Genomic DNA, 13,603 nt, shown 5'->3' with positions numbered 1-13,603 from the left:
TTAAATGGGGTTGGTTTTTTTTAGCAATATGTGTGTGAAGCAGCCCTTGACATTGCTTTCTGTTTCAACCCTACTTTGATTTATGACATATTATCTCTTGTGCGTACAGATAGTTGCCCTTCTCGTTGTATAAAATCAGCAAAATGTATGAACTTAGCGGGCTAAGCAGATCTACTGTAATAAAGTAATAAAAAGGTTCAGAGCCGTGACATAGCTGGTAAAAAGACAGACTTTGGCTTGGATCCTATGATCAGCTCGCTTAAGGATGTTCACAGAAAGACGGTTCTTGTCCTGTTCTCCCCTTTCCAACCTTTCCCAGTTTCCACATGGTTTGGGGGACCCAACCCTCTGCAGAGGCTTTTCTTAGGGAGTGGACTGCAGTGGGGAATTGTATTCTGTGAACTTTCTTGGATTAATGTATCTTGGAATCCAAGCCCTAGTGTGGACCCTTGGAATAAGATTTGAATAAGGTTGTGGTGCAAGTTTAGCTATTCAATTGTTTATTATCCGGAGCTTCCTTCATTCAGTTAGGACTAGTTGTTAAAGTTTCTTTGTTAAACCACAATGTAGTTCCAGGTAGCTTCAAATTTGCTTGCAGCAAGTGTGTGTTGCATGTGTGTATGTCTGAGTGCAGGGAATCTCCTGCAAGTGGCCAGGTGGAAAAGAAGACAGAGCTACTGCCCCTATAATAGTTGTGTAGAAGAAAACAATTCAGCAGGTGTAGCTTGGCACAGCATAGCAATCATTTTGGTCCTCAGTGATTTGTATTTTAATGCAGATAAGATGTGTTTCGGTTTGATGCAATCAGCCCATTTTTATTTTTCCATTCAGTGATTTTGGGCAGATGCCAGCATGCATGTAATTGGCGGTGGTCCATGCTTAAATTTAACCACTGCCTCATTTACTGATAGCTTCTTACTTCAAACATATCTTACTGAAGGGCTCTGATTAAGAATCAAGTAACAGACAAACTAAGTTATATGCCAGAATGTGAAAGGAATTCTCCAAATCTGTATTCGTGCACAAATTTGGGATGTTCCAGCACCCCAAATCTGCATTGGAACTACCTCTCCCATGTTTTGTCCGGGTTTGGGGCTGGATTTTTATTCATATCATGACAATGCAGTGCATGTTATACTGATGATACTGCTTCCAAGTGGCACCTCTGACTTTTAGCTATTTATTTATTTTTATTTATTAAATTTATATACCGCCCTATATCTGGAGCCAGTATGGCAACCTGTCACCTATACTTAGCAAACTCTTTAATAATGCAAAGGCACAGGACAAGGCAGGGAGCAGGGACTCAGTTTTTCTGCAGAATGGTAAGGTAGGAATTCACATACTCCTAATGATATGTGGGAGACACATGAACAGATGTCAATCTTTTTAAAATAGCTGAAATGCAGCTGTGGGGGAGTTCAGCTTTAGTGGAGAAATGATTTGAGAAAGAGCTGCTTAACCCTTTCCATTCCTGACTTCCAATTGCAGACCCAATTTTGCTGTTCTGGTTTTTTAAAAAATAAACAAGTCCAGAGGTTTTCATGTGTCTCAAACATAGCTAACCTCCTGTTCTCTCAGACCTCTGCACCCCACAGCCAATTCTAACCCCAAAGCATAGCTATGGCAAAGAGGCCCTCCCCATGTGTCTCTGGGAAGAAGAACCATGTGGCTGACATTTGATTTTGAGGCTTTTTGGCTATTGGAGTTACTGACTAGTAGGAGGGCTGCTGGCTTTTCAGTCTCTGCTGGGTGAGCTCCAACTCCCTCTGCTGTTAAGAGAAGGATCCAGCATTCCCTAATATCAGATTAGGATATGGTTACCAGGTTTTTTTCCATGAATCCGGGGACACTTTTTTTAAAAAAAAAAAAAAGCTGAGCAACAGGGAGTCAGTAGTGAGGATGGTGAGGCAACAGACCCTGGGCCCAAGCATATTGTATAAAGGTGCGAAGCCCTTCTTTCACACCCTGTGACACATAAATGCGCAGAGTTTTTTTTAAAAAAACTGGGCAACGGCACACCGCCCGCCCGTGACTCCTGAGCCTGCCCCCTCCCCCCTTTGTTTTGACAGATCAGGGGAAGCTCAGGAGTCACGGGCGTGCGGCCGTTGCCCAGGAGGGGCCAGCCTGGTAGTGCAGTTGGTTCTGGCTGGCTTCAGGAGCTGCTCGCTGCCATGGCGCAGGAAAAATGGCGGGCACCACGGCAGCAAGCAGCTCCTGAAGCCAGCCGGAGCCAACTGTGCTACCAGGCTGTCTCTGGGCTGCTGAGGCTGCCACTGCCATGTTTCCTGGGAACAGATTTGCAAATATGGGGACATTCTGGGGATGAAATTTGTCCGGGGACAGATTTGCAAGTCGGGACTGTGTCCGGGAACCGGGGACGTCTGGTAACCCTAGATTAGGAGAAGCTGCTTGAGAACCTGGAAGAACAGCCCTGTGCCATGAGCAGGCTCAGAGCTGTTTCCTTGAAGACCACATCCCCTCATAACTTTTAGCATGTTTTGGTAATGCAGATCATCGAGTGTTTTCTATTTTGAGGAGGTTTTTTTAAAAAAAGTATTTGTTTTGTGACCTTGCTAGAGAGAAAGTGTAAGCAAACAAGCAACAGTGGACATAGTGTAAGTCATTTTCTATCTTTTAAAAAACTTAATTGATTTGCATTTATTTTGTGAACTGAATTTGGAGGGGAGGAAGTGGTGGATGGCTTGTATATGAGTATCCAACAAATTGTGTATTAACCATTTTTTTTGGTATTCACTCAGCTGCCCTGGTGCGGCAGGCAGGTTCATCTGACCTACGTGCAATTCCAAAACATTTGCCACAATATTTTCAGAAAATTTGTGTTCTGATCTGGCTCCAGCAAGCTTAAGTTCAGAATATCTTGAATGTGTGATGGAGAAGAATTATTTCTTGCTTGCTTTTTTGTGAGTTTGTCAATGAATTTATAAAATGAAAAGTTTTGGATCTGTGCCCGCCCAGGTATCACACTCCACACCCTTCTTCAAACCTGAAAGAAACTCATTGTGTTTATTCTGGTGTAATATACTCTGCACATGAACAGAGGTTATGTCTCATCTTCAGGACCGAGTCACCCATTGTAAATTTGTTCTGCTATGCTCTACTGCATTCTGGTTCAAATGAAATACTCATTTTGGTCTACTAGTTGGAAGATTTTCTTCTTCTAATTTTGAGGAGAAAGTACTTTGGGTAATGAAAAGTTAAATTGATTTTCTTGTGGAGGAAAACTGCATGCACCTGGAAGCAAGCGTTCCTTGTATTTTAAAAGTGTGTATGCTTAGGGTTTTTTTTTAAAGTGGTAGCTACTAATAAATAAATGGGTTCAAAAACTTAGGTTATATGGTATGGCTTACTTTCTAAACAACAGGTCAATCTTGTGTGAAAATCAAACTTCTGCCCTTTAACATGGAAGCTCTTCCTGAATCCATAGATGTGCAATGGGACCCTGGACATCCGTTATGGCACACTTTCCTACATAAGTGCTGTGCATACCCTATTATGATAAAGTGCAGGGCTGCAATTTTTAACCTTGCCAAGTTAAAAGGTTCCCAGTTGCCTCTGTTTGTAACATATTTTAATCTACTCTCATGCTTCTAACTTAAATATACAAGGATTGCAATATGGGGGTGGGGCACATAATATATGATTTGTAAAAGTTATGGTTGGTTGTGGCATTGCTCAGAGCCAGTGGGGCGGTTGTCCCAGACACAAAATTGTTAGGCAATGCAAAATTTCAACACCAGCTATGTGCAGCTATGTGCTTCTGTCACTGGGCTCAGTTGAAAACAGATTCTCCATGTGAACCAGAAAGTGATAATGGAACGACTCTTCTTATTTCTGTGATCACCTGGTGATGTGGACGCCATTAGGCAGTTGAATGCAAATGCATCCTTCGTACATGCCCCCTCTGCGCAGCCCCGGGCACTGGCAGCCCATGCTGTGCCACTGCTCAGAGCTGTTTTCGTGAATACTTTGCCTCTTTGCAGCTCTTATCACATTCTCATAGCCGGCGAGTGTTTGCTACTTTGAGCCGTTTTGCTCTTCTTTGCTTAGTACTTCTTTTGTGAGCTTGTAGATGGGCGAGCAACCCGAGTCGGACACGACTGGCCCGTATGGGCAGGGGTACCTTTACCTTTACTTTAAGAAAGAGAAGGTGTGCAACTGCAGATGCAGTGTGAGTCTCTTTCTGTAATAAATACTTAGCTAGGCTTTACTTGCTAAGAAAAATAGAGGGCATGTGTTGCAACAAAACTCTGCATTAACCATTTCCCTGTTTTCGCTCTTCAAAAGCTGCACCAGCTGCTGGATGGAGCAGGGTACAGGGATCTGAGCTGCATGCTGCTCCAGAGTATTTTCAGGAGAGAGGCCCTTCCCCTGGTTTAAGTTCAGAATAACTTGAATGCTAAGTGGAGGCAAGTGCTGCTTTTGTTTCTAAATGCCTTGACTGATGGAAATGATGACAAGGAGGACAGCAAAATGGTCCTGTTTAGCTAAAAAAAGAGTTCCAAAGCTTTGCCCCCCCCCAAAAAAAAAATAGAGGCTCAGTGCTTCTTTCAATGAAGTATTTTTGAAAAGTTAAAATGATTTTCTCGGGATGGAAAATTGTGTGTAATTTTTGATAGTGGTACTTGGACTACGGTGTGTTGCATTTGTATGTGCCCCCATCCAGTTTCTGTAAGAGTCTCTGGGTTGCATACATGATGGTTACTCCCGTTTTATTCTCCACATGCTGCTTTCTCCATGAAGGAGAAAAAAAGAGGTGGTTCCCTGTATCTATTCCCTTGAAGGGAGAACAGGAGCTTGACAGAGGCAATTTTGATCAGGAAGACCCAGAGGGAAACGTTATGCCCTCCCCGCCCTCTTCTTTCTTGCTTCTGGACCCAACCTCCACTTGATATTTAAAAATAAATAAATAATCTGTTGAAAGCTACAACTCCTTTTGACCCCAAGGGTTAATATAACTTCACCCCAAGGAAATAATATTAAAATCTTTGACCATATGCTAAGACCAAGAACTTGACAATTTATTATGTTTATATGGTATTATTTTGCTCTGTTTCTATTATGCCTTTTATTTAATAATGCCCGTTACCATTCACCTTGTCCCATTAGAAGGCCATTTCCCATTCCTTTGGAAAGTCTTGCTTCTGCCCAATAACCAACGTTGGTGACCAATTTAATGGCAAATTTGAGATGATCACACAGCTGGCAGCAAAGAGTCTCTTGAGAGGAAGCTATTAGTAAAGAGCGGGGCCAGAGTAAACAATTGTATTTCTAAATGGCCTCTTGGCAAGATTTATGGACTGAACAATAGGAAACATTTCCTCATATGTTTGTGATGCTGATTTACAAAAATATTGGTTGATCTTATTAGGAGATACAGCTGAGGTTAATGATTCACCATTCACTAATGCCAACAAAAGGGAAAGTGGCAGGTGGGAATAGGTGGGTTTAATGATTGATTAGTCATTTTTTAAATCACATCAGGGGTTTTTTTTCCCTTCCGTCTCTGCGACTTATATGAGTGCTCTTTAGACTGTGACTTAATTCCAAGCAGTGACTAAAGGCAGGAACACCTTTTGAGCACTGTAAGTATTATCCAGCATACCTTCAAATTTGCTTTTTCCTTCCTGATTTGTTCTTGCTTATTTCAGGTTAACTTATAGATATACATTGATGAAAATCTATTTTGTCAATAATGTGTAAAAATTTAAAGATGTTTTACTAATAAGCTTACTCTGCAGAATCTCTTTTTTTCTTGTGAAGAAACTTTTCATCAAAATCACTTAAAAGTTTTAGTACACAATACATGTATGTGAGGGTTTTCCTTTCTATTTTTTTTTTAATCTAAAACATGAGAGTAGGAATTGTCCTATTTATTGGTTGCTAATGGTACGGTTTTTGTTGAAAGGTTTTTAATTACTTATACCCATAATTAGTTTTCACTCTAGTTATACAAAAATCAATGAAGCAAACTCAGTTTGTTTATAAATTGTGAATGGTCACCTTTTTGTCTATTGTAAGCACCTGTCGTTATAAAACATGTCTGCTAAAACTGGAAAGAAGTGCACTGCCTTTGTTTACTGTTCCAAAAGAAAATCACTTTTGTGAGCTTGTAGATGGGTGCAACCAATTCACAAGTATGGTGCAGCTAATTCACCATACTTGTTTGTTTATTTCAATAATTTATATCCAATGTGTTCATTCACCAAAGCAGAAGGCAGCTAAACATCAAAGAAAAAAAATATCAAAATTTAAACCATTAAAAGCACACACAGCTTGGGAGATAATTTTAAACATGACCCAGCTTAAAATATCACAGACAATTTAAAAAACACAACAACACCTGAACAAAATTGTCTTTACCTGGCACTGGAAGCCAAAACAAAAGGACACCAAACTTAATGACTGTTGTGTGGATAACCCAGACATCCTGGCGTTGGTAGACCAATTAACACATGTAGTGTCATTTTTTAAAAATCCATTTTGTCAGTTATTCCATAGGAGATAGTGTCAAACCTCTTGATGAACTGTAATTCATTGGTTCCAAATTGCAGTCACCTTTTGAAGTTCAAGATAGCAACAGCCTTGCCAGAATCAGAGCTGTGTGCCATGCTGATGACATGGCTCTCCATGTCTCCATACAATCTCCCCCGTGGTTTCATGTAAATGTAAAATGTGAGGAAACAAACTGGACACTTGTGGGACAGCACAGGTGATATGTCAGTCCGAAATCTTCCAGCTCCACCTCATGTAAGTGGCATTCCAGGAAGGACCAGACCAGAACCATTTTGCAAACATCCATCCACTTAAAATATTGCTTCACCCTAATTCCTCCATTCAGATAAATAGGAGTTCCCATAGGGTTTGGCCAGATTGCATTTGGTATTTGTGTTGGTAATAAAACACCTTCAATTGCTTCAAAGAGTTCAGCTTCCTGGTGAAGACGATTTAACAGTGGAAAAGCACAAATGCAGCAAAAGGCTAAAATCAAAACATTTTAAAGGAGAGATTTAAATACAAGTTTAATTGCTGCATTGAAACCAACTTTCAACTTTTCCTTAATTATGCCCAAAGACTCTAAGCATAGAAAAGGCTAGAGAAATATGCTTCCATTTGTCGGATTTTTAAAACCTTGTGGTTGCAATTTAATCGCACAGTTCAAATAAACTGCAATGAAAGGGAAATATTTACTGGAGTGGATGATCAGGAGTAACTATGTATTTCCTTTCCAAAAGTATGCAACTGAGCAGTTAAGTAGGTAGTGATATTTTGAAGATTCCATTCTGTACAGGGAAGACTGAAACAGAGATTCCTGTTGACTTTTGCTACAACTCTCTTATAGAACCTAATAATCCTAACTTCTTTAAAAGTAAATGGTTGCTGGTTTTTGAGAAAAAGTCAACAAGATGCACGAGATGGAACTTTGTCTGGCTCCCATTTATAAATTTTAGCCAGACTGTAATCCCAGCAGGTCAGCAAAGAACAACCCTGGCTTTATTAGGTGCTTATAGGCAAAACCTCCAATCATGATGGACTGAGCGCATTATTCTGACAATTAAAGATTGACCAAAACACACAAAATGCAACATTGGTGTGGGTGGGTGGGTGTGCTTGTGCCTGTGCCACTTTTCAAGTGGCAGTGTCACTTTTCAAAGTGATAAAGAAAAACATGTCACAATGTTATGAACTGTGCTGCCAAAATTTGTGCTGTTTTCTGAGCACAATCAAAAATTCTGATGCTTACCTTTAAAGCCCTGCATGATTTGAGGCCCAGGTATCTGAAATGCTATTTACTCCCACGTCAACCTGTTTGAGAACTGAAGTCTTCCGAGGCTCCTGTCAATCTAAGGTAGACGGTGGTGATCTGAGAGCCCTTTTTTGGTATTAGTGCCCCATTGTGGACTTGCTTAATGCCAACAGAAGCTCAAATACTTTAGTGCTTCTAGGCTTTTAACTCTGCAACCTGGGAGATCTCAGTAGGACTTACTTCTGAGTAGATGTGTATGAGGTGGTTTCTAAAAAATCATTTGAACCTCCCCAAAAGCACTGCTGAAGAGTAGTACATGCATTAAAAAAGTAAAATAAATACTGTGCTACGTTCTGTAAGTTTGAATACTGTTTTTTTAAAAAAAGAAATTCTCTCCTTCACCTGCCATGGATGCTTTAGTGGGGATTTCTGCAGTGCAGAGAGCTGGACTAATAACCATTAGAGTTCCTTCCACGTCTTTAATTCAATGATTCTTATTTATTTATGTTTGCTCTATTCCTGCAGAAATTGTAAAAATCAGAAAGAACCTACTTAAAGATAACAACGTCAAAATTCAGTTACCGTAATTTCAATTGCAGAAGATTTTTTAAAACAGTAGTTTGTTTTTTAGTATGTTACTAAAAAATAATCTGCTCCATGCTTCTTTTGGTGTTTTTTAAATAATATTAAGATTAAAACAAAACTTGAAATTCAGAAATACAAACACATCAGGTGATATCCAACTAAGTCATATTCAGAGTCGGCCTGTTTATGTCAATGAACTTAAGCCCATTGATTTCAATCTGTATGACTTAGTTGGGTATCACCCAGTATCGCTTTCTAGATATGAAATTATCTGGAAGAAAAGAAACACCTTATAATTAAGTTATGTCCTCGTTGCTATCTGCTTGATCTCCGTGAATTTGCTGAGAGTCCAGTCTTTATCTGTGTAAATAAAAAGATAAACGGAAAAAGAAAAAAGGAGTGAAAGAGAAATGGTTGGTTGTCATCTGCAAAGCAGCAAATGAGCTATTGGGTCACAATGACTTGCTTTGGGAAAATGTACAGCTTCAGTACAGAAAGATATCCCACATCCCGTGCTATTAAATGAATATAAGGTATTCCTTCATTTAAGTGTCAAATACTCCTAGAATAGAATTTCTAGTAGTTCTGCCAGCCAGTCCTCAGTACCAGTCATCAGGGGAGATTTCGAAGGCCTATTAAATCAATTGCTTAGCAATTTAGACCCTGTGCTGTGCTTAGCTATCTACCCATGAAATGGAGAGAATATTGAAGTGTTTCACTCTGGCTGGATTGTGTAGTGAATAAATTTATGTATTATCAAATTTTAGACTGGGCATAGCAAGCAACATTTTTTTACTATAAGGAAATTTGTATCAAATCCTTTTACTGCAATCACAATATGTGTTATATTATGGGTCTGCACTTGAGACGATCTTAGATGCAACTCATGGTAATTCAGGAGAATTTGCTGTTGTGTTGACACAATAATTAACAATGAGCTCGCAGAAGGGGGGTTATGGGTTTGTTGTCGTTTTATTGTGAATTTTGTGTTCTCATTTTGTACCTTTGTGTTGCGAACCGCCCTGTGATCTTCGGATGAAGGGTGACATACAAATTTAATAAAAAAAAGTTATTGGTGGTTTGTGCCCCCAAAAGGATAGTGACCACACATGCACAAGAACTTTGCAGATCATAATCCATTGTACCATACCCAAGTCACTGGGGCAGGGGGACCTTTAGCCCTAGTGACTGGGCAGTGCAGAGTGCTCAAAAGTAGCTATCACTCAATGACTCTAGGAAGCTTCCTTCAGACAAGTTGTTTAGCTAGCTCAGCGCTGACTGGTGCTGGTGGCTTTCCAGGGTCTCCAGCCAAAGTTTCCCTTAAGAAGGTGTTTTAATCATTATCATTATTATCATTATAACAATTTATTATTTATACCCTGCCCATCTAGTTTCCCCAGCCACTCTGGGTGGATCCCAACAGAATATTAAAAGCACAATAAAACACATCAAGCTTCTTTTAGAACTGGCATAGGCAAACTTGGCCCTCCAGATGTCTTTGACTTCCAACTCCCATGATTCCTAGCTAACAGGACCAGTGGTCAGGGATGATGGGAATTGTAGTCCCAAAACATCTGGAGGGCCAAGTTTGCCTATGCATGTTCTAGAATATGCTAACAATGCATAAAGGTAAAGGGACCTCTGACCGTTGGGTCCAGTCGAGGACGACTCTGGGGTTCCAGCACTCATCTCGGTTTACTGGCTGATGGAGCCGGCATACAGCTTCCGGGTCATGTGGCGAACCAGAGCAGCGCACGGAAACGCCGTTTACCTTCCCACCAGAGCGGTACCTATTTATCTACTTGCACTTTGACGTGCTTTTGAACTGCTAGGTTGGCAGGAGCAGGGACTGAGCAACGGGAGCTCAAACCATCGCGGGCATTCAAACCGCCGACCTTCTGATCGGCAAGTCCTAGGCTCTGTGGTTTAACCCACAGCGCCACCCGCATCCCAACAATGCATAGACATTGAAATATCCATTGCTGGTTTTCTGTTTCTTGCTTTGAAGTTCCACACAGAATGTGGCAGCTCCACCTAGCGAAGAAGTCTTGGCACAGCCTTGGGTCTCTGTGGGATTTGAAATCCCTAATTGTACAAGGACAGAGGCGGGGAATGAGCAGTGGGAAGGGGGTGGGGCAGATCCAGGCAGACACAGTAAGGCCTGTTAATGTCAGTGGGAGAGAATAAAATACCTTTACCTCTCGTTTAAAAGGCAAGGGATACAGGGCCAGATTTAGGTTTTTCTTTAATTTGGGGGGGGGGCCCTAAGATATAGCTTGCTTAGCTTATACGTAAATCCGGCACTGAAGGGATAGCAGAACAGGACATCCTAACTGTGGCATAAAGCAGATCAAGTTACAACTTCTAACACCAACTGAGGTTGATTGTATGCACTAATTGGTAAAGTTTCTAGTTCCTGGTGGTAATATGGATGTTACCTTTGAAGACAGCAAGAGTATTATATACATAAATATTGCCATTTAATTTGGCTAATAAAGTTTGGGTGCTAAAGGTTGGTGCAGAACTAAACTGAATATCCATTGGCTGGATCTCTCAAGTGTTACACAGATGCAGTGGCGTAGCGTGGGGGTGCAGGGGGGGCACACCGGGAGCAACATTTGGGGGGCGCGCTCGCACTCGCAGCTCTCTGCCCCTACTAAAATCCACGGGTTAGGGGGCACAAATTACTTGCCTTGCAACCCACGCTACGCCACTGCACAGATGGCATTCCCATCCCATAGAATAATAATGAATCTTAAGCACTGTATTGTAACGGCTTTTGGGCAGCCCTGATAGCGTATGTTTGATTGCCTTTCCAGGAGAACAGTGCTGCCATCTTGGCTTTAACACAACTTCAGCATTGTAATTAGAGCCATCAACTTTAATTCCTGCTGGGGTTTCGACTGTATGAAGCATTCTTCCTTTCCAGGATGCAAAGAAATGCGTCACTGCTTAATTAGGATATGAATTGAATTTCTTGGTACTCTGAATAATCGCTGTTTGAAAACTGCTGCTGTTATATACACACACACAACTATCCCAATGTTAATATATCACAGCAAGTGTGGAGAGCTTTTGCTATAAGCCCCAGCAAGCACAGACAATGCACTCCAGATGTTTGGGGACTACAATTCCCATCATCCCTGACCACTGGTCCTGTTAGCTAGGGATCATGGGAGTTGTAGGCCAAAAAATCTGGAGGGCCGAGTTTGCCTCTGCCTGACCAAGGATGATGGGAGCTGTAACTCAGCAACATCTGGAAGGCCAAACATTCCTCACACCAGTCTTACATAAAAACTAGAGGCTCACAGTGAAACACCGATAGAAGATTTGGTTAATTAAAATCAATATGTGGCATTCAGTTTCCTTAGCCCTTGAAGAACAGCTGGTTCCTGCATCTTTAATAGTTCCTTAGAAAAGGAAATTGACAAGCTCCAGCTGCTGAATTTCTTTCTGCTCAGCAGCTGCAGAAAGTGTGGTCCTTTCTGTGTTGCATGGTCCAATGTTCTGATATCAGGCAAGGTCAAATATTCCCCCCCCCCCATCTATAAATGTAGATAAATCTCCCCTTTTCCCCTGAAATGAAAGTCAAGACCCACAGGGTCCTGAAAGATGCCGTTCCTGGATGCTGTGTATAATGATGGTGCTACTTGTGTGAGGTTTTTGCTGCACAAAACCAAGGCCTTCTATTCTGAATTTTTACATTTTTAAATAACCTCCAGCAATTGATGTGACTTGCAGATCTCCTCATGTGGCAGTATACCTGCCAGCAGATTTTAAGAGAATTAATTGCAAAAACTTTTCCATGTCTTCAACAGAAAGCATAATGGAGATTGATGGAGTGAAGATTAAAGAGAAAAGTAATGGTGAGAGTAAAGATAATCCTGCAGTCAAGAAAAAAGTGGTAAGTCATACATTTTTACACTTTGAAATACAGTACTTAAATGTGTTAATGGTACACTCAGTTTAGAAGCAAAGAGTTATTGATAATGGCAAATTCCTTTAAATTCAAATATTATACAATGGATAGACATTAGATTATGATTTCTCAGGGTTCTGCACTCATTTTGCCAAGCTCTCAGCTTTTTCCTAGTGTCGCTTAGATTTTGGTTTTATCTGCACTAAACATTTTAAGCACTCTTGTACCAATTTAACAGTCATGGCTTCCCCACCCTCACAGTCCTGGAAACTATAGTTTATGAAGGGTGCCGAGTGTTGTGAGGAGACCCCTCAGAGAGCTACAATTCCCAGCACCCTTCACAAAGTTCTCAGGATTCTTTGGGAGTAAGACATGACTGCTGATTTCAATGCATCCGTGTGGATGTGACTTGACACACACTTGCAAATTTGCAGCTCCCCCCTTCGGCTGCCAGCAAGGGCAGCTGAGAGCTGGCAGACACGGGAGCTGGGCTACCAGTGGCCTCATGGACCACAGGAGCATGGTACAACTGCCAAGGATGCTGTGATTGATTGGAGTGGTCCAACAGCTTCTAGCTTGTTTACATACCTTGGGCACTAGGAGAGGAGGAACTGGATTGTGTCCTTGATTTTCTTTGTATTGGCTGCACAGCCAGAGTTCTTTGATGGAATCTTAAGCCTGGATGATGGGATACTACATAGCTCAGTTGACAGAGCATGAGGTTTTTAATCTCAGGGTTGTGGGTTTGAGCCCCACATTGGACGAAAGATTCCTGAATTGCAGGGGGCTGGGCTAGATGACACTTATGGTCCCTCCCAACGCTACAATTCTTTCTCTCTCTGCGTGTGTTATTCCTGATTGGTGCTGCACTTCCAAAACAGATCACCAGGTCAGGGAGGCTGGGCTGGGGCAATGATCAGCTTCCACAGCCTTGTAGCTGTGGAAAGAGATGGAGGCTTGTCATACATGCTAGAGTTCATTTGGGCACACTCTATGGTGAGCACAATTGTGGACCTCTGGGTATTTGCTGTGCAAACTCTCTTCTGGGGAAAAACCACCCCTGACATAAATAATGCAAACAGAAATAAATCATCACAACCAGAAGGTATTGCGGAGGAAGAAAAAGGGCTGATTCCGAAACACCGTGGAGAACTTGTGGCTTGGCTTCAAAACCAGTAATGGTACTGAGGGTCATTCTTTTTTTCCTTTGGCTCAGAATATGATCCTTGGTGATTTCTGTTGCTCGCTTTCAGCACAAAGCTGAACACTGGAAACCTAAAATTACAAGACAATTTAGAATTCTTGAGGGTAGGGACCCTTCTGCAAATATT

The 13,603-nt window shown here is 41.4% G+C and overlaps 1 protein-coding gene across 4 annotated transcripts in view; it reads left to right on the top strand.

The window, feature by feature from the left end:
- SLC2A9 (solute carrier family 2 member 9) overlaps positions 1-13,603 on the top strand; it is an 87,989-nt gene that overhangs the window by 23,661 nt on the left and 50,725 nt on the right. For 2 of the 4 annotated variants that reach the window (XM_083698336.1, XM_083698335.1), the window contains exon 2: positions 12,172-12,257. In XM_083698336.1, coding sequence (XP_083554462.1) covers positions 12,180-12,257 — 78 coding nt within the window. In that variant the 5' untranslated portion in view covers positions 12,172-12,179. Of the gene's footprint in view, positions 1-5,585; positions 5,607-11,908; positions 12,258-13,603 lie in introns of those variants that run through there. The other 2 variants (XM_083698337.1, XM_083698334.1) reach the window with 2 other exon arrangements.

The sequence above is a fragment of the Podarcis gaigeae genome (assembly GCF_964106915.1).
Source record: "Podarcis gaigeae genome assembly, chromosome: 9".
Taxonomy (NCBI): domain Eukaryota; kingdom Metazoa; phylum Chordata; class Lepidosauria; order Squamata; family Lacertidae; genus Podarcis; species Podarcis gaigeae.
This window is presented reverse-complemented; position numbering and strand designations above follow the sequence as displayed.